The sequence below is a fragment of the Delphinapterus leucas genome, chromosome 8 (assembly GCF_059928025.1).
Source record: "Delphinapterus leucas isolate spDelLeu-1000000601 "Yukka" chromosome 8, BTC_Dleu_Yukka2, whole genome shotgun sequence".
NCBI classification, from domain to species: domain Eukaryota; kingdom Metazoa; phylum Chordata; class Mammalia; order Artiodactyla; family Monodontidae; genus Delphinapterus; species Delphinapterus leucas.
In genome coordinates, this window is record NC_143136.1 from 18,764,677 (window position 1) to 18,792,584 (window position 27,908).

The following is a 27,908-nucleotide window of genomic DNA, read 5'->3' on the forward strand; positions in this document are numbered from 1 at the left end:
GCTGCCAAGTCACGCTCTCCAAGGCTTGAATGGTAGCTAATAACAATTAGGCAGTGGTTTTTTTTATGCTGTGCTCCCTATGTGTCTGGCAGTCTCCAAGGTGCTTTACACCCATTAACTTGTTTAATCTTCAGGACACGCTACCAATTATTAGCCCCATCTTACAGACGAAGAGACTGCGGCACAGAACTTGCTCGAGGTACCACAGCTAGTTAAGTGGTAGAGTTAGGATTCGAACGCAGGCACGCTTGACCTCTTTGCTGCCGGTCCTCTCAGTTCTTGGGCGGCTGCTTCATGTCCTTCGGCCTCAGGAATAATGTACGTCGAGCAGGATTGAGGTTAGGACTAAACGAGGTGATGCAGGCAAAGTGCTCGCCACACCTTAAGCAAAAGTAGCTAAACTCTGATAGCGACTCGCAGACCAGGCCTATGAGGTGTGACAACAGCCATTCACCTGGGGGCAAGGGGCACTTTCTCCCCCCTCCCCCATAACGTTCCACCCTGTATGGCCCCAGGGGAGCCCTCATCTGCATGTCATGAGGTGTCCTTGTCAAAGATGGTAGACGTAGAACTGAGGCAAGAGAGCCTTGGGTATGGAGGTACTCAGGAGTTAGGGCCACCTAACCTTGCCAGGGTTCAGACCCGTCACATGAAAAATGGGCGAGTACCACCCGTGCTGCGCAGGGAGCGAAGGGACCAGTGAGTGGACCACGGGCCCTTCACCCTTCACCTGTGCTCTACTGAGGTTCAGCACCACTGGTGTTTCATCTCAAAGGCCGGAAGTGGGCAGAACAGCCACTTTACCAGCAGATTCTCTCTCTCTCAAGATAGAGGCTTGAAAGTCCTCTTTCAGGGCAGACTGCTTCCTTGCTTTGAGAAAAATACAATATAGACCCTTTGGCCACTGAAGATGAAGCCAAGTGCTCATCCCGGAATGGAAGAGAGCATTGGTGGGGAGCCACACCTCCCTGCTTGACAATAGAAAGGTGCTTGTCAAAGGTGCCTGGGAGGGCATCTCTGCAGGTATCTGGAGAGAGAAGCAGGAGAGGTACCTGGCTTTCTCCTCCCTGGGGCCCTGATGAGTTTGAGGCCTGGACCCTGGGTGGGGTGGACGTGTGCCACTCCACATGGAGAGAGGCAGGCCTCTGACACTGCCCACTGGCCTTAAGCTAAGGAGACCTGTGGAGGGGACTCAGTCTCTGGGCCTTGGGAGGAGGTTTTTACAGGTTTTTCACCACGTGTTCCCGGCTTTCTGTTGGCCCCATGCTTTCAGTCAAGTCATTACTCAGTCTGGTCCTAGCTGTGCCACAGAGTATTGGGTGGTGGGACCCTGCGTAAGGGGAACAACAGCTACCTGGGGAGAGCCAGCTGTGGGGCCCCAAGAAGTGAGGGCAGAAGAATGCGCATTTCATGGACTTCTACAACATACTTAGAGAGGGCCACCTGGTCAAAGAGAGGACTCCTGCTGTCAGCTGGGAAAGCTTGCAACTTCTGGATGCCTGGGCAATAAAGGGAGGTGTGTCACCCGCTGGTCCCCCAGGGTTCCCCACCCCGGGAAGGGAAGCACAGGGAACACGGCACACCACCAAACTCTCGAAACTCAGCTTTATTGAGTTCCAGTGTCTCCCTCTTGGTCTGAGCTCAGCCCCGCTGGCTTTGATAGGTCTCTGAGACTCAACGGCCCAGGGTCTGGCAACACCCCGGCTCCACCACTCCCCTCCCCAGCCACCAGGCTCCCCAGGGAGGGAGGAGGAGAGGCAGCTTCTGTGGTGTTGGAGAGAAAGAATGGGCAGCGGGGTCAGAGGCCGAAGAAGCCATACAAGCAGCAACATGCCCAGAGCACCCATCACACACCAATTCCAGCCACACACCCGCCCCCCACCACCACCACCACTGAGAGGGCTAGCTTCCAAGCTCCCACGCCTGTCAGCCTTCTGAGACCACGCCCTGCTTAGCTGATCAGCCGTGGCTCATTCTCAGACCCCGGGACTGCCCACAGGAAAAGAGCCTCTCCGAGATGCCACAGAGCCTTGATTGGTACACTCTAACCCCGGCGCTAGCAAGAGGTGTCAGGGGAAACAAAGCTCAGACCATTACCCCTTCATCCACATTCTTGCCACCCCTGCCAGGGACAAATCAAAGGACACGATCGCCCCATCTCACAGTGAGTTAACAAGCCTACCAGGGCTGGAACTACATGTCCCAAGATGCACAGCTCTGTAACTGTGCACCACTTCCCCCAAGCACGATCTAACAGAAAGGAGGCATGGTGCGTTGCATTCTGGGACTTGTAGTCCCCAAGAGACAGCACCAAACACCCAGGGAAGCGTTTACAGGCTAAGACTACTTCCCACCCAGCCCCCACCCACCACCCAGGCCCGGCTCTACGCTCAGCATGGGCGAGGGAGAGGAATGGAGGGTCCCCTCCCAGTGCACAGGGTTGGGCGCTGTCCTGTTGGAACTGTGCTGCCATTCTGGGTCCCGGACATCCAGCTCAGAACACATCTGGGGAGAGAGCAGGGGCGGGGTGACAGGAGAGAGGGTCAGCAGCAAGCCGTGGAGGACGGAGCTGAGCATGCAGCCCTGGGCTAGCCCTGTGGCCTCTCCCTGAGCCCTGATGCATGGTGCAGGAGGATGGGATATGGTCCCCTCCTAAGCCTCCCTCCTGGGGCAACCTGGCCTTAACCCCCCTCTCCAGGATTAGCCGGCCTCACCTCTGGCTAGTCCCAAGGCCTGGGGCAGGCTGAGGCAGCAAGAGGAAGGGAGGAGGAGTAGGCTCCGGTTCCGAATCTGGACGGCCGAGAGGCTCCCGCCCCACCCAGCTAGCCTCCCCGGAAGACCTTATGGCCCTACTGGCCACAGAATCTTCCTCGCCACAAAGAGGCCTTCTGGGGGAAGCAAGAAGGGAGTCCCAGCCAGACGGCAGTGAAAGCAAGCGATGCGGCCCACGGGGAATTGCAGAGAGAAGAGTGCGAGGGAGAAGCAGCACCAGGAGGGAAGCAACAGAGACGTCAGAGCTCAACACTGCGCAGAAACCAGGGTGGGGTTGTCTGCAGCCAGATAAGGAGAGCCGTGGCTGCTGACTCTGGCTCAGAGAACCTCAGGCCAAGTCCTCCTTCCTTAACATCATCAGCAACACAGGTGGCAGAAGACCTGGGCACGAAAGGCCTGACCCAAGCCACTAATGCCCCTTTAAACTCCCTGTCTAATAAGAATAAGTGAATCCTGGCTCCTCAGGCCCTCCCACTGCCCTGAGGCCCCCCACCCTGGGCTTTGCCAGGGACCTATCAGCCGTGGGCTGAGCACAGCAAATCCTGACTCCACGCTGGAGGGTGGAGGGGGGTGGACCTGGGAGGGAGCACGGAGGTGGAGAGGGGCTCCTGCAACTCAGGCCATGCCCCTCTCTGCTCTCCTGACAGTGAACAGGACCCCTGGCCCCCTGAATCGGGTGGGTTGGGCCTGGTGATCAGAGGATGAGGCAGCGAGAGGCCTTCTCCTCCGGAGATGGGCTGGGTTTGGCTGTGTCACCCCTTGCACCCTCATGGGTCTCCCCCATGCCTGGGTCGTGGTTCTGGGCCTTGGGCTGCCCCTGCCGTCGACGCTGTGCCCCCCGCCCACCTGCTGGTTTCTTCCCAGCTGCCTCCATCTCCGACAGGCTGTAGGCCATGGCAAGCTGCAGGTCCTCGTCATCCTCAGAGAGGTCGCTGTCAGGGGGTCGCGACACAGGGGTCTGCCGGACCTGTGTGGCCCCTGACCTGGAGGTGACAGACTGTTGCTGCTCGCGACGGCTCAGCTCCAAGCCCAGTGCCAGGTCATCCGGGATACCTGTGGGAATAACAGCCACCATGATCCAGGCTCTGATCCAGGCTGCAGGAATCCGGCCTCATGCAGCAGCCACTCTGACCCCTCACAGCTCCTCCTCTGGAACTGGTGTGCATGCATTTTGGCACCTAGCGTAGTGGTTATGAGCATGGCCAGGCATTCGGCTCCAGCAGGTATGAGCTGTCTCCTTTGGCAAGTTACTCAACCTCCCTAAGCCTCCCTTTCCTCATCTATAAAATGGGAATGACGTGAGTGCCTGCATCATCAAATTGTTCCAATGATTAAATAAGAGAGCCCATGAAGAGCCTTTAGCACACAGAGCTCCCAGAGTCGGCGGGCATAAAAGGGTAGTCATGGTGACCATCCTGTACTGCGTGGCAGCGTTGTGGGAAGAAAAGTTCAGCTCCAGGAGCCCTGTGTCCTGAGCTTCATTCCTGGCTTTACCCTTTGGTAAGTGGGTCAAAGCCTTGGGCCTGGGGCTACTTGGGAGTTAGGGCCATTTAGCTGTGCTGAGGCTCAGTCTCCTCAAACGAAAAGTAGGGCAAATGCAAACTGCCCTGCTTTCCCCCGGGTGTTTTAAGAATACAAGGGATGTGGTATGTGCGCAAGTGCTTTAAAAATAGTCAAGTGCTCTGCAAACTCCAGGCACCCCACACATGATGACGGCGATTAGCTGGCCCTCTGAGACTCCACAATTCTCTGTCCCAGCCCCCTTCCCTGGGATCACCATCTCCGACCCTGCCAATCTGGCTTCCCTGCCCCAGGGGAGTTCAGAGAGGAGCAGTTAGGGGAAGGGGCTTTGGGGCCTGGGGCTTCCTGATCGGGATTGGGTGGCAGAGCCGCTCCTCACCATTGATTGTGACAGACTTCAGCTGCCCGTCCTCCTCCACTTCCACCCGCTCCTGCCCGTTCTCCATGATCCTGGGGGAGACAGCACAGTTCATTCGGTGGGCATGCCCAAGTCCTGCGGGCACCTGTCCAGGCTCCGGGACGTCGCAGTGGACAGGGCAGTCTGCACTCTGCCCTCAGGGAGCTGCTCTCCAGTCGTATGCGGCTCCGCTCCACCCCCACCCACCCCACACCCTGCATGGTCCCAGAAGGAGCCCTCACCTGCGCGTCGTGATGCGGCGTCCTTGGACAAAGGTGGTAGATGTAGAAACAGAGCGAAAAGCACCAGCCCCAGGACTGAAGGAGAAAGATGAGGAGGAGAAATCTGGCATTGGGACAAAGGAGGAGGAGGAGAAGAGGATGTTAGACAGAGGCTGTACCAGGCAGGCTGCATGCACAATGGACCGGGAACCTCTGTGGGGTCTCCCCGCAGAGCTGCCCAGAGGCAGGGTTCCAGAGACACAGAGAGAAGGCGTGGGAAGATGACAAGCTGAGAGGAGGGGCTCCAGGACTCCAAATGCTTGCAAGCATGGGAAGGGACGGCACTTACCAGAGTGTCCAGGGAAGGAGGAAGAGAAGGTGAAGAAGGGGCCCGAGTGTCGGGCACTCCGGTTCTGAAGCTCTGAGAACGGGCCCAGGTCATCTGCAACAAGTAAGCAGATGAACCATCATCTGGTGAAAAGATTCCCCCAACCCTAGAATGTGTGAACCCTGCTCTGAAGTCTCGAAATATAAGCTGCTAAGCAACTGGGTACATTTCTGATTTTTTTCTTTTTCGCTTGGACTGATTTATAAATTAAATTCCTTTTTAGTATTATTATATGAAAAAGTTCCCTGGTCAATTCTGGCCACTATGAAGAATAAAGGAAGGGGGGTGGGGAATAGCTCCTTCAGTTTTATGCAGATAAGCCTGGTGTGATGTCAGGCAGACACAGCTACAAGCCCCGGCTCCGCCATCTGCTGTGTGACTGTAAGCAAGTTATCTGAATGTGCCTCAGTTTTCTCATCTGTAAATGTGGATAAAATTATCTACCTCACAGGGTTCATTTAACCATTCAAAAAAGTGGTATCTGTTGTTGTTTGTAATGGCATTATTACTGTCCCATGATGCTCTGAGTCTTGCTTTCATGGCTGTCACTGTGGAGGTTTAACAATGAATTATTGTTATCATTTAATAAGGCGAGTCTCTGAAGTGTCACTATAGGTCACGCGGGTTCTGGAATGTGTAAGGTTCTGTCCCAGAGCTCACTGGATCCACCCACACAAAATCTTCTGTCCGTGGAATTCTGCTTCCCTCTCAGCCTCCCGCCTAAGGGCCTCCCAGCTGATGGAGAGCAGGCCTGGAGGGAGAAGTCGAGCTTATCAGAGGCCGCCCGAGTCCACTCACCAAAGAGCTCTGCAAAAGGGTCACCACTCCCGAAGAACTCCCGGAAGACCTCCTCCGGGCTGCGGAAGGTGAAGGTGAAGCCAGGGCCGCCACTGCCAGCTTCCGCCCGACACGGGCCAGTACCTGAAGGAGAGGCAGGATGAGGAGGGGGCTTAGGGCGTGCACCCTGCCCTGAGCCAGGGGCCCCCCTAAGGCACAGAGACTCCAGGGAGACTCCAGGAGCCTCGAGAGCAGAGTGAGAGCAAGCATCCACTGCAGGAATCTGCCCTCCCCCTTCCTCCCTGACCCACTTCCATCCCTGGGTGCCCCCGCTCCACCTACCTGCCCCAGTCAGCCCTTCCCGGCCATAGTGGTCGTAGATCTCACGCTTATGCTCTGGAAAGAGAGAACAGATCATTTCTCCCTCCCTCTGGGATGACGGCCTCCCCTTCCAGGCTAGGCCCCTCAGAGGACTGGCCAGAGACTGACAACTGGGGGGCAGCAGGTTGCACAGCGGACATGCGCTACAGGTTTTAGCAGCAGCTCAGCCCTTCACATAGTGGCTCCTTCTCATCTGTAAAATGGACACAATAACAGCACCGACCTCAGAGTTGCAAGGATTAAATAAGATAATCCACCTTGCACAGTGCCTGATACATAGTGCTTCATAAATGTTAGCTAATCATTACTATGTTATTATTAATCAGGGCCTAGCCTAAATGTCACAGAGAGACCTTTCTTGACTACCTAAAACTGGTGCCTATTATTCCCTATTCCCTATCACATCACCCTGCTATGTTCCTTTGGAATAATCTTGTCTATGCATTCACTTGGTTAATGTTGGCCTTCCCTGACCAGACTGTGATAAACCCATCAGGACTTGTAGGGCCTGCTCGTCCTCCATCGTTCCTCAGTACCCAACAAGGGCCTGGCACCATAAGCACTCAGTGAATATTTTTTGAATTAATGAATGAAAGACCTGGACTCATATTCCTCGAGCAAGTTACTTCACCTCTCTCAGCCACAGTTTCCTTGCCTGAAAAATGGGGGTGATAAATCCTGTCTCACAGGATGGCTGTGAGGACTCATGGAGATTACAACTACCAATGCCTGGCACAGAGGAGGCTCGGCACACCTTGGTTACCTGCCCTGCTTCCTTCCCCTTGTCAGGATCCATGATGCAACTAGCAGACCCTGGGGAGCAGACACTGAGACAGGGGATCAGGGGAAGAATAAAAGGGTGCTTGACACACAGTAGGTGCTCCTCTGAATTGAAACAAACAAACAAACAAAAAAATCCCAGAGTCCCTGTGGGAGGGGGGCACTTAAATGCCAGGTTGGAAAAGGCATGGAGGAGACTGGGGTGGTGGCAGCATGGCTTTGGGAAAGAGTGTGAGGGGGCATGAAGTGGCAGTGACAGGTGCTGCCCTGCCCTGACCCCTGACCCTGGCCCTTACTGTCCGACAGCACTTCATACGCCTCGGCCACCTCCTTGAACTTCTTCTCAGCAAACTCTTTATTATCTGGGTTCTTGTCTGGGTGCCATTGTAAAGCCTTCTTCCGATATCTGCAGGAAGTGGGTTCAGAGGGGAGGGTCAGGAGACAAACGCAGGCACTTCTCACTAGGGAACAGAACGACCCACTTCCTGTTAGCCCACCATAGCCCTTCCACCACTCAGATCCCGGTCCATGCCAGCTGCTAGGGCTGCCCCTGCAGCAATGTTTTAACGGAGTCCCCATCTCGCCCCTCTGCAGCCAGTGCTGGGACTATACACTTGTATTAGACGTAAGGATGAGAAAGCCCCAGGCCTAACGCCTCCCTGGGGCTCGCTGGGGCTGGGGTTGCTAAGGACGTGGGTACATGCGGCCATGGGGGGGAGGGGCACAGTGCTTGAGCATCTTTGCACCGCATCCTGAGACAGTCCACACCTAGAGGCTGGGGGTTGGCGTAGGAATAAAGGGGAAGGGAGGGGATGGGGGGGCTGTACTGGAAAAGAGCTCACACTGCACCTTCCAGCGGAGCTTCACGCTGTAGACTTTCTCCTACTCATCCAGGGGTCTCCTTCCTCCCTACAGGGGTCGCCCTCTGAGGGAGGCCCGCAATCCTTTCTAAGGACCTGGCTCTCTCAGCCCAGCCTCTGAAGGGCCCCAGGGTGCTGGAGCGGGGGGGAGGGGGGTGAGTGGCTTTCTGGTGCACAGCGGAGGCACTTACGCCTTTTTGATGTCATCAGCGGACGCACTTCGCGGCACGTCTAGGATCTCGTAGTAGGATGCCATGGCAACTCGTCAGTCGTCAGGCGGGCCTCCTTGGGGCTACGGTAGAGAAGGTACAGTCAGGCGGAAAGAACCGAGAGCCCCTCCCGGGGCTGGAGACCCCGGGGGCGGCGGGAGGCGCTCCCAGGGGGCCGCGGAGCCCGCTGGCTCTCCTCGCGGCCGGTGACTCGGCTCCCTCGGGCAGCCTTATCGGCCCTCGCAGGCCGGTGCCACGGGCTATCTCGGGGCCCAGGGCCGGGGCGCCCTATCGCGGCCCCCAAACGCCAGCAGCCCGGCCCAGGGCCCCCCAGCCTGACCGGGGCCCCCCGCCCGCACCTCCTCCTCCGGGAGTCCCTGGCCTCTTGGAGCGCCCCGCCCCTGCCCCCCGCCGGGAACCGTCTGGCACCGGCTGCCCGGCTCGCGGCTGCTGCGTAGGACGCGGCAGGCCCAGCTGTGCGCGCAAGCTTGCGTCAGCGGCACGGAAACTACTAGAGACCCAGAGGAGGCCGGCTCGGCCTGTCACCTTGGGGGGTGGAGGGGGGTGTGTGCTGCTGCAGGGGCTGCCGGGAGATGGAGGCGGAGCCGGCTATTTTGGGCTTGCACCAGGACAACGTCATCCCCAGATGGGACCTGGGAGACAGCGGCAGGCTCCATCCAGGAGTGACGCACTTGCCAACAAACAAGCCACCCAGCCCCTGGCCCCTCTGTGGCTTTCCTAGAGACAGGCTCGATGACCGAGGATTACTCACCCAGAGGAAGTCGCCACTTCAAGGGCTCACAGACTCCTCTCTGGGCCTAAATCCTCCCCCTTCTTGAGATCCCTGCTCTAAGCCCCAGCCCTCAGAAGAGGCTGTCCGACTTCCCTGAGTAGGTCAGACCTGCCTCTCATAGCATCTCTTGGCAACCTTCCTCACACTGGTCAGAGCATTTATTTGTTTGATTATCTGATTGACAGTCACCTCCCCCACTAGGATGCAAACTCCACAAGGCAGAGATTATGTCTTTTTTCTCACTGGAGTATTCAGGACAGTAGTGCGGTTCAAAAATATCCATTGGATGATTAAATAATGCACAGATGGGAACATGTTCTTAACAATTTTGACACATTTGGGAGATTAATGGGATTAATGGGTGGTTAATGGGAAAATGGGGGGAAAAAAAGGAGAAGAAGTTCTCCAGATTCGAGGTTTTTCTTTCCAAACTGATCCTGAGTAGACCTCTTCCACCTTAGAGTGTTTTCTGGCTTCAGGCCTCATGGGAAAGTTAGAGAACCTTCTAGAACTGGCTCCTACTTGATATCCAGGCCAATCCACAAGCATTAATTGAGCATCTTCTATGTTGTAGATGCTGCCAGGATGTAAAAAGAAGACTGCGGCCCAATCCCTACCTTCACAGAGCTCCAACTACCAGCCCATCAGTATAGACCACTGGGAAACCCCAAGGCTTTGGAAACAGACCTGGGTTTGCAACCTGGTACTACTGTGTGACAAGAAAACCTCTAAGGACTCAGTTTTTCCTCCCTAAATACAGGTAACGCCTAGGGCTGTTTGAAAGTCAAATGAGGTATGGTACATAGTAGGTCTTGGTACAAAGTTTCTCTGGCATCATGACTGGCCCAAGCAATACTGGTTATGTGTATCCAGAAGAATATTTTAGGCTGGGTGACCCAGAAATGCTTCGTCAAAGAGAAGGGCTTGAGCCAGACGTGAGAGAAGAGCCTGGTGTGCGTTTGTCCAGTTTTCCTGGCTGCTCACAGCCTGAGCCTCCTACCTACCTACATCTGGCAAATTCCCATTGCGTGGGCTTTGATGGGAGCCAGGCCACTACCTGCCACAAAACCCGACACTTGCTCTCCCAGACTTCCTGGCTCCAAGGTGTAGGCAAAAGCTGGATGTTCTGCCAGTTGGAAGCTCCAACTGGGACTTGGAATCTGGAGCAAGTCACAGAGGAGCAGGGGCAGTTGAGAATTCATTTCTGCAGTGGTGGCAAGCAGAGCCAGCAGTGGCCTCTAGTGTCTGGAGGAGGAAATGTCAGCCTCGACGCCAGGGTGAGAGGAGGCCTCACTGCAGTGGGTGGAGGGGCCAGGGGCTTTTTAAGCAGGATGTCCTGTGCCCTGACCTTGACTGTGGTGCTGGCTGCCCAACTTCCCTTGATGCCTACCTGTTTGCGGTTAGGTCACTCCAAAATCTTCCAAATCTCTTTCTGTTTACTTCTTTTATCTCAACGGACATTTGTCTAGCACCCTACCATGTATGTGGTTTTATATTAAGAGTAGGAATACAGAGAGCTTTAAGTTTCAGTCCCTGTACTCAGGGAGATGAAAACCTCATTGGGACACAGACAAATGACAGCCAAGGGAAATTATGTGGAAAACATCTAGCAAGCAAAGGGTTAATTTCCTTTGTTCACAGGGAATTCCGACAAATTTATGAGAAAAGACAAACAATGCAGTTCTTTAAATGGGTGAAGGGCACAGACAAGACAGTTCACAGAAGAGAAAGTACTGGCTTTTAAATATGAAAAGATGCTCAGTATCATTCATAGCAAGAGAATTATAAAGGAAAGCTGCAGCAAAATACTTTCACTTCTTGGATGATTGACAAAGGTCAAAAAGTGTAATATGTTGTATGGACACAGGCGGTCTCATACATTGGTAGTAGGAGGGGTGTTTGGATATAACTTCTAAAGAGAGCAGTATGAAGTATATATCAAAAATCAAGGTATATAGGGGCTTCCCTGGTGGCGCAGTGGTTGAAAGTCTGCCTGCCGATGCAGGGAATACGGGTTCATGACCCGGTCCGGGAAGATCCCACATGCCGCGGAGCGGCTAGGCCCGTGAGCCATGGCCGCTGAGCCTGCGCATCCGGAGCCTGTGCTCCGCAACGGGAGAGGCCACAACAGTGATAGGCCCATGTACCGCAAAAAACAAAAAAATTAAAGGTGTATAGCCTGTGACCCAGTAATGCCAATTCTAATAATTTGTGGTTGTACATATGTGCAAAGAAGCATGTACAAGGGTTGCAGCATTCTTTTCATAGCAAACGATTAAAAACAACCTAAATACTATGTCATTAATAGCAAACTGGTTAAATAAGCAATGGTACAAGGTACTGTGGAATACTATATTGTCACCAAAAAGAACAAGGTATATCTATATGTACTGATGTGCACCATCTTCTAGATTTATTGTTAAGTAAAAAAACAAGATGCAGAGCGAAGCGTATTTAAATGCGTGTGTGCACACATTAGTATATATACATAGATGTCTGGAAGGGAGTACTAACCAAAAGAGTGAACAGTGGTGGCTGCCAAGAGGGGAACAAATGAAGGGGACTTATTTTTGCTGTTTGTAAATCTCTTTGGTACCTTACAAGTACTGAAGCATGTGCACATAGTAACTGGTCAAATGTAATATTTTTAAATCTAGCTGGGGAAATAGGATATCAGCAACAAGCTAAGTGCTATGGTACAAGGCAGTCCATGCCAAGTACTGAATGAGTGATAGAGACAGCCAGTAAGAGGGAGAATCTAGATGAGGGAGAGGTCTCCAGTGCCAGATGGGTTCTGGGTGACTGTGATCTAACCTGGAAAAAATGGCAACACTGAGGCCAGCAGGGGGAGGTGGCGTTCCGGAAGGAGGGAATGCAGCTTCGGAGGCAGGCATGCTCCTGACACATTAGAGGCGAGGGAGTAAATGTGCTGGGTGGAATCCAAGGTTGGGGCTCTGTCTCTTGTGTCTGCCTGCAAGAGGTAATTGTACCCTGGCTTTAGAAGCCTCAGGGATGACAGCATTCCCCCGCACTGAGGGAGTCCCCAGGAGCCAGGCTGGGTGGCGCTCCCAGCTGTCCCATGGAGATCTGGGTTGCCACCTCCCCACATCCACACCCAGTCCAACCTAGGCCTGCCAGGGCTTGCCTGCAGAGTTAGTAGCTGGGAGGCCTCACGGGGTCAGAGAAGAGGTGGCCATCCAGCTGCCCAGGGTGGGTTGGCTGGTACAGCTATCAGGAGGGGAGCCTGGCCACCTCTGTGGATGCCCAGCCGTGTTGGGTGGTAAAGAGCTTCCTCAGGGCCCTCCCTCCTGGCCTCTCCCAAACCCTTACCTCACCTATTGGATGTCAGTGGCAGAGGGCTTTTAGAGGACACTGACAACCCCAAAACGTGGCCCCAGAGACACCTCTGCCCTTGTTCAGCCCTGGAAGCTGGGTCCCTCCTCCGCCCCACATGCCCCCTACCACAGTGCCTGGGCAAGGAAGTGTCAAGCATCACCCCCTCCCTGCCTTCGAGGCACCTGAGTCACTGTCTGGGCACTGCAGAGCTGGCAGGCCCTGAAGAGGTGGCGTCTGGAGAGGTGCCTGTGTCTGCTGAGGGCAGGAGGGGAGGACACCCTAGGAAGGGGAGGGCAGCAGCATAAGCTTTGGCCCAGGCTGACCTGGGTTTCAATCCCGACTCCTCCACTTACTAGCTGGGTAACCTTGTGCAAGCCACATGACTTCTCCAAGCCTCAGTCACCACATCTATAAAATGGGCATTCATCGAACAAGTCTATTTAACAAATTTGAGAATCTATGTATCAGACAGCATTCTGGGTCCTGAGCGTAGAACAGGCCTTGTTCGCATGGAGCTTCCAGTCCAGTGGGTGGGTACAATAACTGTATTTACCTCAGGATTAAAGAAGATAGTATGGATGCAGGGCCTAGTATACTAGGAGCTGAATAAAGGGCAGTGATTTTTTCTGGTGTTTGAAAGGCTCCCCAAATAACCTCTCTTTCTTCCCCAAATTTGAAACCAGTTAATAGAGAGAAAGACACAGGACAGAGATTTGAAATTCAGTCCTTTCAGAGAAAAAAAAAAATGGGTTGGAGGATATAGCTGAGCTATTCAGCCAAAATGGGTTCCTAAATAATTAAGCTATCCTCCTAACCCAGAAGGCGCTGCAGAAAATCCACATACAAGGATTTTAGGGCAGCCACCTGGTTGGAAGTGGGGGCTTAAAGCTGTGCATGTGGCATAGTTTAAAGAAAGGTGATTTGTCTTTATCAAAAAGTGATGAATGTGATGGAGATTACGGGGAGGTAAGCTCTCCCTTCACCCCCATTCCCCCGTTGTTGCTTCCACTGTACCACTTCTGCCTTAATGCCAGCTTCCGGACTCTCTACACTCCACACTGAAGAAGACAGGAGGGTGCGCTAGTGAGGACCAGCTATATCAGACTACCCTAAGGCACTACTTCACATCCCCTGGCCTCACCAGGCTCTTTTTGCAGCCCTGTGCAGCTCGGACCAGCTTCACACACAGACAGCGCCTCACCTCCTGCCCAGGGATTCCCTGTTGACCCTGCAGCCCAAGTGTGTGCAACCTGAAGTACAGGCAAGTTAATGTTTGATGAGGCGAAGGTTTAACCAAGGGAAGAATGGAGCCAGTGCAGAAATTCCCCACCCTCACCTCCTCTCCTGCCCACTCTCCCAGGGAATCGTCTGAGATGCCATTTATCCAGCTACATCTTCTCTAGGGTGAGTTCTCCCTCCTTCTCTGCTTTACCCACCTCGGCCCCCATTCTGCTCCGTGGAATTGCACTCATTAATGAAATCTGAAGTCAGATCTGCTTTCTGGGGAACCCAGGCTAAGAAACCAGCCTTCCTATCTCTTATGAAGGAAAAGCCCCCCACCCCCATGGTTTTTCCCAAGAGGAAAAGACATTTGTGAGGCAATAAGGCCATAGCACTTTATTTAGGACAGACGTGAAGGATTCCCCCAGTATTCATCCCCCTCCTCCTCTTCTCCCTCCCCCTCCACACTATCCATGCCCACCTCCTCATAATCCTTCTCCAGGGCAGCCATATCCTCCCAGGCCTCGGAGAACTCACCCTCCTCCATGCCCTCGCCCACGTACCAGTGCACAAACGCCCTCTTGGCATACATCAGGTCGAACTTGTGGTCCAGGCGGGCCCAGGCCTCAGCGATGGCGGTCGTGTTGCTCAGCATGCACACGGCACGCTGCACCTTGGCCAGATCACCCCCGGGCACCACAGTGGGGGGCTGGTAGTTGATGCCAACCTTGAAGCCCGTGGGGCACCAGTCCACGAACTGAATACTGCGCTTGGTCTTGATGGCAGCGATGGCGGCGTTGACATCCTTGGGCACCACGTCTCCACGGTACAGCAGGCAGCAGGCCATGTACTTGCCGTGACGGGGATCACACTTCACCATCTGGTTGGCAGGCTCGAAGCAGGCATTGGTGATCTCTGCCACCGACAGCTGCTCGTGGTAGGCTTTCTCTGCAGAGATGACTGGCGCATAGGTGGCCAGGGGGAAGTGGATGCGAGGGTAGGGCACCAGGTTGGTCTGGAACTCCGTGAGGTCCACGTTGAGGGCGCCGTCGAAGCGCAGGGAGGCTGTGATGGAGGAGACGATCTGGCTGATGAGGCGGTTGAGGTTGGTGTACGTCGGGCGCTCGATGTCTAGGTTGCGGCGGCAGATGTCATAGATGGCTTCGTTGTCCACCATGAAGGCACAGTCTGAGTGCTCCAGGGTGGTGTGGGTGGTCAGGATGGAGTTATAGGGCTCCACCACGGCTGTGGACACCTGCGGGGCTGGGTAGATGGAGAACTCCAGCTTGGATTTCTTGCCATAGTCAGCAGAGAGCCGCTCCATCAGGAGTGAGGTGAAGCCAGAGCCAGTGCCCCCTCCAAAGCTGTGGAAGATGAGGAATCCTTGGAGTCCTGTGCACTGGTCAGCCTAGAACGTGAAGGCGAAGAGAAACGTGGGATGTGAAGCACAGCTGACCAACAGCAAAGAACCAGCTTGTGCTGTTTGAGATTTCCCCAAAAGTTTCATAAAATCCTTGGAAGACTTTTCCAAGGGCACAAAATAGACCCTGATAAGGAGGTCCCACTCTCTCCTCCTTGTCTTTCTTCCTCTCTCAAACCTCCTGAAGCCTTCCACAGACAGCTCTCTTGACTCTTGGGCCATGGTCATTTTTGTCATCGTAACTTGCCAACTCCACCCGGCTTCCTACCCGTGCCCCCTGATCTAACCAGATGTTTCTGGAGGGCTTCCTTACTGAGATGAACAGCCCAGGAACCTGATCCCCATCCTTGCTGCAGGCCGAAGTTGATCAGAGAGCCTTGAGCTGGTATTGTTTGGATCCCTGTTTTTCACAGGGCCTTCTGCCTACATACCTACAATACAAGGTGGCATTCTGGGACTGCTTATGGGTGCTCATATCTTGGCCAGGCAGCCTATCAACTGACAGCCACTCTGCCCAGCATTGGGCCACTTACTATAGCAGATAAAAGGGACACCCAGCTCCAGGCTGGAGCCCATACTCTGCCTCCCCTCCTCACTAGTCCTGATCCTGTGTGTTTAATGCTTGTCCAGGAGACTCTCCCAAGGATGGAAGGTGCCCTTCCCCTGTCTGGTCTCCAGACCACTTCACAACAGGAATCCAGACTCCCCCCTCCCCAGCCCTCAGCTCTTCTCTCACCAGCTTCCGAATCCGGTCCAGCACCGGGTCGATGAGCTCCTTTCCGTTGGTGTAGTGGCCATGGGCATAGTTATTGGCAGCATCTTCCTTGCCGGTGATGAGCTGCTCTGGATGGAAGAGCTGGCGATACGTGCCCGTCCGAACCTCATCTGCAATGGGCAGAATTTTAGGTCCCCCTCCCCTTGCAGCCTGGCTCCTGGAGCCCCAGGGTACCCAGAAGGGGTGGGGTCACCAGGCCCGAAGTTCTACCCTAGAGGAGCCCCATTCAGCCTGCTGTTATTGCCCTTGATCTTAAGTGTACTTCAACGAAAAGGAAAGAGATGTGGAGTGACCTTGAGACTCTGGAGCTGAGTGACGGCAGAGCTGGAGTTCTGATTCGCTGCAGCAACTGGGGACGACAAACCAGTGCTCTCCAATTATGGAGAAGGACTTGCTGTGGTACCTGGGACAAGGCCGTGGCAGGGGCTGGTCATCACTCACCAATCACAGTGGGCTCCAGATCCACAAACACCACCCGGGACACATGTTTGCCAGCCCCAGTTTCACTAAAGAAGGTGTTGAAGGAGTCATCCCCTCCCCCGATTGTCTTGTCGCTGGGCATCTGCCCATCTAGTTGGATCCCATGTTCCAAGCAGCAGAGCTCCCAGCAGGCATTGCCAGTCTGCACTCCAGCCTGCCCCACGTGGACTGAGATACACTCACGCTGAGTGGACAAAGGGCAGAGAGAAGCATATCATGCCTGGACACGATTCCTGCCTTCCTTCCTTGAGTGGTTCCCCGGCTGAGAGCAAGAGTTCCTGGACTTTGCTCTCGGCGCCCCATGTCCCGGGGGTGGGGGGCAGTGGCGGCGGGCAAAGCCCTCAGGGGAAGCAGATGTGACCAGTTCTAAGATTATAGAGTCTTTGCTCAGTGACCAAGCATCTTGAGGAACATTGAGGGGCTCAGATGAGTCTGACAGAGCATGATAGGCAACCCACCCATGTCCAGAAAGAAATTAGGGGCCATTAGTAAGGAACACAAGATCCAAGTGAGGTTTCAGGGGTCAGGGACAAGGATGAGGTTTAGAAAAGCAGAAGGAACTCTGGATTCATGTTAAAGCTAGGAATGCCAGCAAGGAAGGGGAAAGTGGGCCTGGGATGGATGTGTGTGTGCTGTGCTTTCCTCTTGGGTGTGTGTGGTTCTGGAGTGATGAGGAGCTGGGAAGTGAGTTCTTCCTCACATGACTCAAGGCTGGTCAAAGAGTTCTTGGCCCCCGGAGCAGGACTGGGGTAACCTGCTTGGTCCTAGAAAAAGAGAAAGGTCATTGCCCTTCCTGGGGAGCCCCATGAGCATCAAAAAGACTTGACCCTCCTGCTTCATCATGTACTGAGCCTCCATTATCTGCCTGACACCGGGCAGAGACTGGGGATACATAACACCTAATACCCAGAAACTCACTGTCTGGGGAAGGGAGCATTTCATATGATAACAGATACGTGACAGTGTGGTAAGTAGGATCCCAGAATGTTTCTTCCTGCTTGAGAAGTATTTACGGCAGACTTTAACAACAAAACGAGCACCCACATCCATCAAATTTCCCCAAGCTTTAAGGCTTAATCCTGTGGAGGATGTAGAGAAATGAGAATTCTCACACTGCTGCTAGAAGCCCAAAGTGATGCATCTTTTTTGGAGAGTGATCTGGCAATATCTAGGAAAGCTGAAGATGCTCTAGAGAAATTCTCACATAGGTACACAAGAAAACAGGTGCAAGAACAGTCACAGTACCATAGCAACAGAAGCCAATTAAATGTCCTTCAACAGGAGAAAATAAAGGATGATTCAGAAGTGGACGTGGATGAATACAGGAAAGAATCTTGGGCTTCCCTGGTGGCGCAGTGGTTAAGAACCTGCCTGCCAATGCAAGGGACACGGGTTCGAGCCCTGGCCCGGGAAGATCCCACATGCTGCGGAGCAACTAAGCCCGTGCGCCACAACTACTGAGCCTGAGCCCTAGAGCCCGCAAGGCACAACTACTGAGCCCACGTGCCACAACTACTGAAGCCCGCGCGCCTAGAGCCCGTGCTCCGCAACAAGAGAGGCCACCGCAATGAGAAGCCCACGCACCACAACGAAGAGTAGCCCCTGCTCACTGCAACTAGAGAAAGCCCGTGCACAGCAACGAAGACCCAACACAGCCAAAAATAAAATTAATTAATTTTTTTAAAAAAGAGTCTTGCCCCCCAAAATTCTTAATAGAAAAAAAGCAAATTAAGAAGAATCATAATACAGTACTATTTATATAAATCTTTAACTTGTATGCATCGTTTACAGATAAATTTTTATATTTGCTATATATTCTTGGAATGTATTACAGAAGTAAAGAAAGCAAGGGAAAATATTAGCACCCAATTTGGAATAACGTTAGAGGAGGGAGGTGAATGCATTCAGAGAAGGATTCTGTTTCTTAAGCTGGGTAGCAGGTGTTCATTACATTATTCTTTGTACCTTTTCTCATGTCTGAAATATTTCATAATGACGTTACTTTATCCATAAATTTTACACTTCTCTGACTTCGTAAATATGACACAAGGGCCTTGACTTTTTGTGATTTTTAGATGACTGGGATTAATACATAGACCACCTGTATCCCAGCCCCATTACTCCCCCACTTGCCTCTCTGTGGGCGTCTTCCCCTGGTGAAGTGGGGCGATAACAAGAGCCCCTCCTAGAATCACTCTGCGGATGAAAGAATGCGTGTAAGTTGCCTGGCTCATTGGACGACACAAAGTAGGGTGCGCCATACCTGTCGGACCCCCTTACCAATTCCCCATCCCCCAACCCTGGGGGTCATAGAAAGAGAAAGTAATGAATTAAGCTGGGAGGGATTTCGGGACAAAGGACTCCAGAAATCCCCAGGTCCAGGAGGGAGGGCTGACTCAGCTCACCAATCACCTGGCTGGCAGGGCCACCACCCGCTGCTGCACCTCAGAGCCTGCCCAGGCTCTGTGCACAAAGCCATACCCTGTCCTGGCTCCCACAGCTGCTGGCCCACGCAAGGTGTGTCTGACCTGGGGTATGCCAGGGTCGCTGGAAACGATGCCCCTCACTCTGGGTTTGGGCAAAGAATTCAGCCCCTGGAATCACACAGACTTGACCTCAAACCGCACCTCAGCTGCTCCCATTCCCTTTTCTTGCCGGTGAAAATAGCATAATCTCACACTGGCAGGCTTTGTCATTAGGTGGTTCAGTTCCGTACAGTAAGCGTCAGTTAGGTGCCAGGCACTGTGCTCAGCGCTTCGCATACGCTATCTGCCTTAATCGTCACAAGAACCCCTTAGGGAGGTGTGTCTTTATTACGCTATTTTACTGACTCTCAGGCCAAACAACTTGCTCAAAGTCACGAGCAAAACCAGGAATATTCAGAGAGGGGACAGTCTGGGTCCAACCACACTCCTAACTGCCCTTCTATCCTGCCTGTCGGGGAGCCGGGTAAAAGATACCAAATGAGCCCCATATGTAGCACCCTCCCTCTCCCCACTGATATGTAGCTGAAATGAGGGGTCAGATCAAGGCACAGCAGAAGAACAGGACTATGAAGATGTGTCCTTACAGCCGGGAGGTGGGACCAGAGGCCAGCAGGGGCCCAAGGTTTGCAGGAAAGTGCCTACACTTGCTGCCCCTGTCCTGCTTACCCCACTCTCCCTACCCCTAAATTCAGAGCCCTTCAGCAGCCCCTCAGACTCAGACCGTGTCCTAGTTACCATGGCCTGTCCCTCTCTATCCCCTGAACATACCAGCACATTTGGGGGGTTGCACTCACATCTGGAAGTTTCTCTCCCTCTCCCCCACCTGACCTGCCCACACGCTGTAACCCCATGAACACCTGGACCATGGGACCCTCGTTTGCACGCTCAGCCCCACCTCTGCTTACCATGCTGCCTGGCTGGGGGCTGGCTGGGGTCGTCTGTCTGTCTGTCTGCTGCAAGATGGAAGGCAGGGACAGGCCTGTGACGGACCCACAGCTGCCGGCCTCCTTATCCTCTCTGGTCTGCCCTTGGGGAGGTGGGGGGCGGGAATGTTGTTAGAAACGGCCCCAAGAGGCAGGCCTGTTGACGTGGTTACCGTGCAGCCGGCAGGCGCTGGGCCTGGGCCTAAGCAGGGGAACGAGATGGGGCAGGCAGAGGAGGGGCCTGCTGGTAGCCCCACATCGCTGGGTACACGGTGTCTGTTGCTCAGTCACACAACTCCATTTCCTGGTGGTTCAGCCCGGCCCTCACAGGTGAGAGGGGATTTAGAAATCAAGCCCCCTGAGCTCCAGCACTGCCCTCACCCCCAAGGTTGGTGAGGATTGGAAGAGGAGTAGGCGGGGCTAAGAAAAGTCTGCAGTGGACCAGAAATGATGAGTCCTAGGGCAAGAGGTCAACTCAGGGCCTTCTGGGTGGAAACTCAGAATATCACAGAACAGAGGGAACTAGAGCTCAGGTTAGCCCCATCTCAAGCACTTAACTTCCTTTGCCTCAGTTTTCTCATCTGCAGAATGGGGAGAGGTAGTATTGTGAGATTAAGCAAGATAAACTTTCTTACATGTTTAGTCCAGAGTTGCTGTTGTTCTCCACAGGCAAAGCAAGATGCTGAGCATCTTCAGGGCTATTCCTAAGTGTCTCTCCCTATTCCAATCCAAGTCTTTGCTGTTCCAGCCTGGCCTTATTTCCCCACAGAAGGAGTCACCATATGGCCTTGGGCAAAATTGTGAGATAAAAATGTTACTCTCGGGCTTCCCTGGTGGCGCAGTGGTTGAGAGTCTGCCTGCCGATGCAGGGGACACGGGTTCGTGCCCCGGTCTGGGAAGATCCCACATGCCGCCTGTGTTCCGCAATGGGAGAGTCCACAGCAGTGAGAGGACCGCGTACCGCAAAAAAAAAAAAAAAAAAAGAAAAGTTACTCTCTCACATTTGTATCCTGCTCTGTAGTTCTAAAGGCAGCTTCACCCCTTATCTCCTTTGAGTCCCTCAACAACTTTGTGAGGTAGGCAAGGTGAGGCCTCCACTCCCAGAGGAAGAAAAGGTAATTGCAGCCCCTTATGTTTTGCCCAAGATCACGTGAGAGTTAATTAGTGGTGGAATTAAGATTCTTCTGGGACTCAGGCTCAGTGACTCTCCCCTTTCCACATGGCAGAGTTTTCGATGTCCCTCATCCCCCTGCTGCGTTTTTTTTTTTTTAATAAATTTATTTTTATTTATTTTATTTTTGGCTGCGTTGGGTCTTCTTTGCTGCACGTGGGCTTTCTCTACTTGCGGCGAGTGGGGGCTACTCTTCGTTGCGGTACGCGGGCTTCTCATTGCGGTGGCTTCTCTTGTTGCGGAGCACGGGCTCTAGAGCGCAGGCTCAGTAGTTGTGGTGCACGGGCTTAGCTGCTCTGCGGCATGTGGGAAGCCCCCCTGCTGCGTTTTTATTTTCTTTCTTCCCATCCTAAATTCTATGGGGCTTCCCTGGTGGCGCAGTGGTTAAGAATCCGCCTGCCAATGAAGGGGACACGGGTTCGAGCCCTGGTCCAGGAAGATCCCACATGCTGCGGAGCAACTAAGGCCGTGCGCCGCAACTACTGAGCCTGCACTCTAGAGCCCGCAAGCCACAACTGCTGAGCCCGTGTGCCACAACTACTGAAGCCCGCATGCCTAGAGCCTGTGCTCTGCAACAAGAGAAGCCACCACAATGAGAAGCCCTCGCACCGCAAACGAAGAGCAGCCCCCTCTCACCGCAACGAGAGAATAGCCCGTGCGCAGCAACGAAGACCCAATGCAGCCAAAAAAAAAAAAAAAAATTCTATGGTCAGTGGTCAACACTCCCTTGCACGTCCCTCAACTCCCTCTCCTCTGTCTAGCTTCAGTTTCCTCGTTTGACTAAACCACAACCCTGGTTAAATCCATTTCTTCACCAATTCTGTGCCTGCACTGACCCAGCTAAACAGTGGCTGTAGAAAAACCCAGAACCATACTGACTGATCTGACTTCAAATGCATGACCACTAACCTCAAATGGACCCTAATGCTGCCTGGAAACCACATTACCTGTCTCCAGTCACACTTGCAGCCAGCACCGTGACCAGGAATAGGAATGCTAGATTTAGCAAATAGCAGCCCTATCCGGGAAGAAGATGCTAATATGAATTTTCAGCCAATGTGGCAAATGGTGAGAGAGTTATCCTGAGGTTGGGTCTTTTTTCAGAGCCCTTCTCACCACAGCATACAAGGGTGTGACCCAGAATATTAAGATGGTTGACTCTGATTTTGGCTATGGACTGAAGTCCTCTCTCTCCTACCTGGAACTAAGAGGCCAAGATCCCTGGAGAGAAGACACAGCCAACCAACACTTCAAAGGTAAGGAAGCCCAGTCTACCCTGGGTTGATCCATGAAGCCATAGACCTCAGAAATTATTATCCAGATGAATGGATTTGGGGCCCACTGGGCCCAAAAGTCTCCTGCTAGCACTCCAACTTCTCCCAACTGGTCTTTGAAGTTGGGTATCTAGACAACACTAATTCTGGAAAGAAAATTATCCCAAAGGCAGGCAGAGGGAGGGGTCTTATGTAAAACAGAATAAAGAGACTGAGATTTTTTGAGAGCATGTTAATGTATCTAAGTTATAAAATGAGAGGTAATCAATACTCTTCATTCCTTCAACAAATATTTATTGAGTGTCTGCTATGTGCCAAGCACTGTTCCAGATACCAGAGATACAGTGGTAAGCAAAAAGAGTCTGTGCTTTTTTATTTTATTTATTTATTTATTTATTATTTTTGTCTGCGCTGGGTCTTCGTTGCTGCGCGTGGGCTTTCTCTAGTTGCAGCGAGCGGGGGCTACTCTTCATTGTGGTGCTTGGGCTTCTCATTGCGGTGGCTTTTCTTGTTGAGGAGCACAGGCTCGAGGTGCGTGGGCTTCAGTAGTTGCAGCACGCGGGCTCAGTAGTTGTGGCTCACAGGCTTAGTCGCTCCGCGGCATATGGGATCTTCCCAGATCAGGGCTCAGACCTGTGTCCCCTGCATTGGCAGGCGTATTCTTAAGCACTGCGCCACCAGGGAGCCCCAAGAGTCTGTGCTTTTAAGGAGTTTATATTTTTGTGGGAAGACATAATAACTAAACAAACAAGAGAATTTCAGATAGCAATGAACACATGAAGAAAACAAAACAGGATAATGGCTCAGAAAGAGATGGAGGGCTACTATTGAGAAGAAGCCACTCTCTAAGAAGGTGATATTTGAACTGAGCGATAAGGAGATGGCCACACCAAGATCTGGATTGTAGTGGTCCAGGCAGAGAGAATAGCAAGTGCAAAGGAGCAAGCCTGGTGTATATAAGGAAACCGAGGGAGGGAGGGAGGGGGCTATGCAAGATGAGGTCACAGAGGTAAAGGGGCCTGGCAAGGAGAATGGCTTTTATTACAAGTGCAATGGGAGGGTTTTAAGCAAGCCTCATTGCCTACTTTGTGTTTTGTTTTAGAGAGATTAGTTCAGCTGCTATGTGAAGAATGCATTATAGGGATTCAAGAGTAGGAGAAGGAAGCTGGTTAGGAGGCTATGGCAGACATCCAGAAATGAGGGGCTGGTGGCTTGGACTAGAGTGGGGATGGGGGAAGTAGCTGGGTTTGAAGTAAAGTGATAGGACATGCTAATCTGGGGTGTGCAGGCCTCACCAACGGCCTCACCTGACCCCTGCCTCCACTTCTTCTTTGCTGGCATGGTCCTGATTTTGTATAATTATTCACCCTTCCACTTGGTCATGCCCAACTTGGTAACTTCCACTTGGCCTTTCCCTAGACCTAGGGCTAAGTAAAGGTTAGTCCAAACCATTCCTAGTAGTTCCATTCCCTCCTTCCAGTGACTAGTTTAGGCCTGGGGCCAGTGAGATATAAGGGAAAGTCTGCTAGGGTGCTTTAAGGAAAGGTTTTTCTCCCTGATAAAAAGAGATGTGGGAGGAAACCAAACCCCTTTCCCGCCTTAGGATGGTATCATATGAGGGCATAAATACTTGGAGCTGCTGCGGCCATCCTGTGATTAGGAGAGAAGATGCCGCCAGCCCATTGAGGATGCCAGAGCAGAAAGCTGGAAATACCGGACTTTTTGGTGACATCACTGAATCCACCCTGGAACCGCCCTGCACTCAAGGTTTCTTGTAGGATAATAAATGTACCCATTGTTTAAGCTGCTGGTAGTTAGGCTTTCCATTACTTGAAGCTAAAACATTCTTACTAATAAAAGAGGGGAAGGAGAGAGGGAAAGAGGAATGCAGGATGATCCTAGGTTTTTACCTAAGCACTTGGGTGGAAGGTGATGTTGTTGACTCAGACTCGGAAGCCTAGGATAGAAGCAGGTTTGGCAGGGAGTGGGATGAGGGTAGTATACTGAGAGTTCTACTTTGAATGTGTTATGTTGAGCTGTCTAATGTGCTTTCAAGGTATGATGTCAAGAAGGCAAAGAGTCATGTGAGTCTGAAGTTTAGAGGAGAGGTCCAAAGTGGAGGTATACATTTGAGAGCCATCAACATATAAGTGATATGTCTTTCTTTTTGTTCAATTCTTGCACTTCAGCTTGGCAATGTATATACTCTAGGTATTTTTTTTTGAGTAACCCTAAATATGTTACAATCACTTTTTATTAAAGACACTTAAAAATATACCCCAAAGTAGAGATAACATAATAAAACCCCATATACACATCACTCACCTTCAACGATTGCTCCTTCAGGGAGAAAAGCACATGGAGAGCCTGGGACTGAGCTATGGGGAATACCCTTTAGAGGTAAACCATCAAAGACCACCAAAAAGGAGTGGCCAGAACAGAAACCAGGAGGGGAGGTGTCATCGAAGCCAAGAAGGAAGTGCTTCAACTACAAAACACTATAAGGGAAGGATAAGCTATGTCAAATACTGCTGAGAGGCTGAGAACGATGTGAAGAGAGAGACATGGCCTTTGGCTTTGGCAAGATGGAGGTCACTAGAGACCTTGGCAAGAACATCTAAGTGGAGCATGTGAACCAGGTCTGCGTGGACAGCAAGAAGGAGAGAAGACATGGAGATATTCCTTTGGAAAGATGGGTCTGTGAGGAGGAGGACAGCTGGTAGATGCTCCATCTGAAAAAGTGGAAGGATGTGCACCAAGGCTCAGCTCCACCTCTCCCAGATGGAATCAATGGAGACATTTTAAACTTTGATGACCTTGCTGCACTGCTCCAAGGTTGTGGTGAGACTCTGAGAAGGAGTTAGAAAAGACAGAGATAACAGTGGGCGTGGTGAAGAGGGAGAGCGATCCAAAGAGAGAATGGACCTCCATGTAGGGTAAATGGACTAAGCAATGCATCATGAGGAAGAGTGAAGAAGTGCCTGGCATCGTCTTCTAGATTCTGTACATGTATGTGAATGTCTAAGAGTTTTCCTTCTGGTAATATGGACTGTTACCTGCACACGTACCAGGAGTTTATGGCCCTAATTCAGGGGATCTGTATATACCCTGAGAAGATACATACACGCTCACAGCCATGCACATACACACATGAGCGTGCACAAACACACATGCACAATCAGGAGCAGAACCTATGTTCCACTAACACGCCTTGGGCATGTCTCCCTGAAAAACCTTGTCTTCTCCATTTTTCCTGCCAGGAGGCCTGCTCAGTGGTAGTGAACTCCTTGCTACAGGGGCCAGGGTAATGTAAATGTGTGATGTGGGTGGAGCACATGACGTTAAATGGAAACAGGCACTGGTCTTCTGTGCCAGGGAGACACAGAGTGGTGAGGGCTGCCTGAACTGGAGCAGCTTGTTGCCCATCCTAAGAGAGTAGCCGCCACCCAGCTGCATTTGTTGCCTATTGGTTTCCTATGGAGGCTGTAAGAAATTGCTACAAACTTAATAGCTTAAAACAATGCAAATTTATTATCTCACAGTTCTGGAGGTCAGAAGTCCAAAATAGGTCTTATAGGGATTGCAGTATTATGATTTAAAAGAAAAAAATATATATGGTTACTCAGATGACCCAAATATATTTCTTATATATTATTTGGTGTTTGTCCACTCCTCCTGGCTCACAGTTCCCCAAACCCTGAGAATTCCCTAAGTGTTGAGAGTGATCAAGGTGTCTTTTGTTAAGTTAATGAGATGACTTTTGGACCCACCTAAGGAGGGGGGCTGCTTGTCAGTGGAGCCAACTGAGTGATTAGACGGTTAGAAATTTCAGTCCCACCACCCGCTTCTGACCTCCTGGGAGGGGCGGGCAGCTGGAGATTGAGTTCAATTACCAATAGTCAATGATTTAATCAGTCGTGCTTATGTAATGAAGCCTCCAGCCAAACTCAAAAGGATGGGGTTTGGAGACCTTCCAGGATGGTGGACACATGGAGGTGCTGGGAGAGTGGCGCTCCTGGAGCTATGGAAGCTCATGCCCTTTCCCCGTACCTTGCCCTCTGCATCTCTTCCATCTGGCTGCTCCTGGCTTATATCCTTTTATAATAAACCAGTGATCTAGTAGGTAGAATGTTTCTCTGAACTCTGTGAGCCTCTCTAGCAAATTAATTGAACCCAAGGAAGAAGTAATGGTAACCTCTAATTTACAGCCGGTCAGTCAGAAAGACGGGTAACAACCTGGACTTGTGATTGGTATCCTGAATTGGAGGGGGCTGTTGGAACTTCCAATTTGTAGCTGGTGGGTCAGAAGCACAGGCAACAACCTGGGCTAGTGACTGGCATCTGAAGTGGGGAGTGGGTGACAGTCGTGTAGGACCAAACCCTTAATCGGGGAATCTGATGCTGTCTCCAGGCAGAAAGTGGCAGAATAGAGTTGTTTTTTGTGTTTTTTTTTTGCGGTACGCGGGCCTCTCACTGCTGTGGCCTCTCCCGTTGCGGAGCACAGGCTCCGGACGCGCAGGCTCAGCGGCCATGGCTCACGGGCCCAGCCGCTCCGCGAAATGTGGGATCTTCCCAGACCGGGGCACGAACCCGCGTCCCCTGCATCGGCAGGCGGACTCTCAACCACTGCGCCACCAGGGAAGCCCTGAGTTGTATTCTTGAACACCATGCTGGTGGCTGAGAATTGCTTGGTGGTGTGTGGGGAAGCCCCCTGCCCTGCACACTGGAATTGGAAGCCTGTTTAGGGATAAACTCAAGGTGTTGGTATGGCTGTCTTCCTTCTAAAGACTCTAGAGGAGAATATGTTCCTTGCCTTTTCCATCTTCTGGAGGCTGCCCACATTCCTTACCATGGCTTCCTTTCATCTTGAAAGCCATCACTCTGACCTCTCCTTCCCGGACTCTGACTCTCCTGCCTCCCTCTTCCATTTATAAGGACACTTGTGATTGCTTTGGGCCCACCCAGAAAATCCAGAATAATCTCCCATCTCAAGACCTTTACCCTAATCACATCCAAAGAGACATGTAAGGTAACGTAGTCACAGATTCCAGGGATTTTGCCATGTAAGGTAACATAGTCACAGATTCCAGGGATTAGGATGTGGACATCTTGGTGGGGAGCTATTCTGCCTATCACAATTGCTAAATGGGAATGCAGGCCTAGAATAGTCATATCTTCCAATTCTTTTCAAGATAAGCTGGAAATCTGGATTTTTACATGATCGTGCAGAAAAGAGTTAACATAGCAGAACTGAGACTTAGAAAGGCCCGCTCGCAAGGTTGGCCCTTGGCTGGCATCTGGGAACTTGGCTCTTAGAGTGTGCCCAGTCAACAGCTAACTGATAAGCATGGTTCATTGTGCCTAGATGGTGTGTGTAAACGATATGATTTATGCTGAACACCTGCTTTTCTTCTAAAGAGTCTGGAATTTTGGTAAGTGCAAGGCAGAGGTGCCTATGCGACCAGACCCCACTAAAAACCTTGGGTGCTGAGTCTCTAACGGGCTTTCTTGGGCAGAAACACTGCAGGAAAACGTTGTCCCATTTTCATTTTGGAGGAAGAGTACACTGTGTGAGCCCTTATGGGAGGGAGAGGGCATAGATTCCTTCAGACTCTGCTTGTGTCTTTTCCCCTTATCATCCAGTTGTGTATTGTTCCTACATCACTGTAATAAACCTTAGCTGTGAGTCCAAGTTTATGCTGAGTCCTGAGAGTCTGTCTGGC

The 27,908-nt window shown here is 52.1% G+C and overlaps 2 protein-coding genes across 5 annotated transcripts; both read right to left on the reverse strand.

Annotated features, from left to right (window-relative positions):
* Positions 1-1,588: 1,588 nt before the first annotated feature.
* Positions 1,589-8,824, reverse strand: DNAJB2 (DnaJ heat shock protein family (Hsp40) member B2). Of its 4 annotated transcripts, none has more exons than XM_089916347.1 (9): positions 8,736-8,824; positions 8,289-8,389; positions 7,534-7,643; positions 6,419-6,472; positions 6,098-6,220; positions 5,261-5,353; positions 4,933-5,035; positions 4,673-4,743; positions 1,589-3,825 (listed from the first exon to the last, which is right to left on the reverse strand). In XM_089916347.1, the coding sequence occupies exons 2-9, from the start codon at positions 8,351-8,353 to the stop codon at positions 3,467-3,469; spliced, it is 978 nt and encodes a 325-aa protein (XP_089772473.1). In that variant the 5' UTR covers positions 8,354-8,389; positions 8,736-8,824; the 3' UTR covers positions 1,589-3,466. The 4 variants fall into 4 exon arrangements, with proteins under 4 accessions (XP_089772473.1, XP_022423459.1, XP_089772474.1 ...); XM_022567751.3 differs by having other exon boundaries at positions 8,666-8,789; XM_089916348.1 differs by lacking the exon at positions 8,736-8,824 and having other exon boundaries at positions 1,589-2,505; positions 3,619-3,825; positions 8,289-8,625.
* A 5,217-nt stretch (positions 8,825-14,041) lies between these two features.
* Positions 14,042-16,413, reverse strand: LOC111171851 (tubulin alpha-1D chain-like). The gene is made up of 3 exons (XM_089915904.1): positions 16,293-16,413; positions 15,813-16,033; positions 14,042-15,064 (listed from the first exon to the last, which is right to left on the reverse strand). The coding sequence occupies exons 1-3, from the start codon at positions 16,411-16,413 to the stop codon at positions 14,057-14,059; spliced, it is 1,350 nt and encodes a 449-aa protein (XP_089772030.1). The 3' UTR covers positions 14,042-14,056.
* Positions 16,414-27,908: the final 11,495 nt, after the last annotated feature.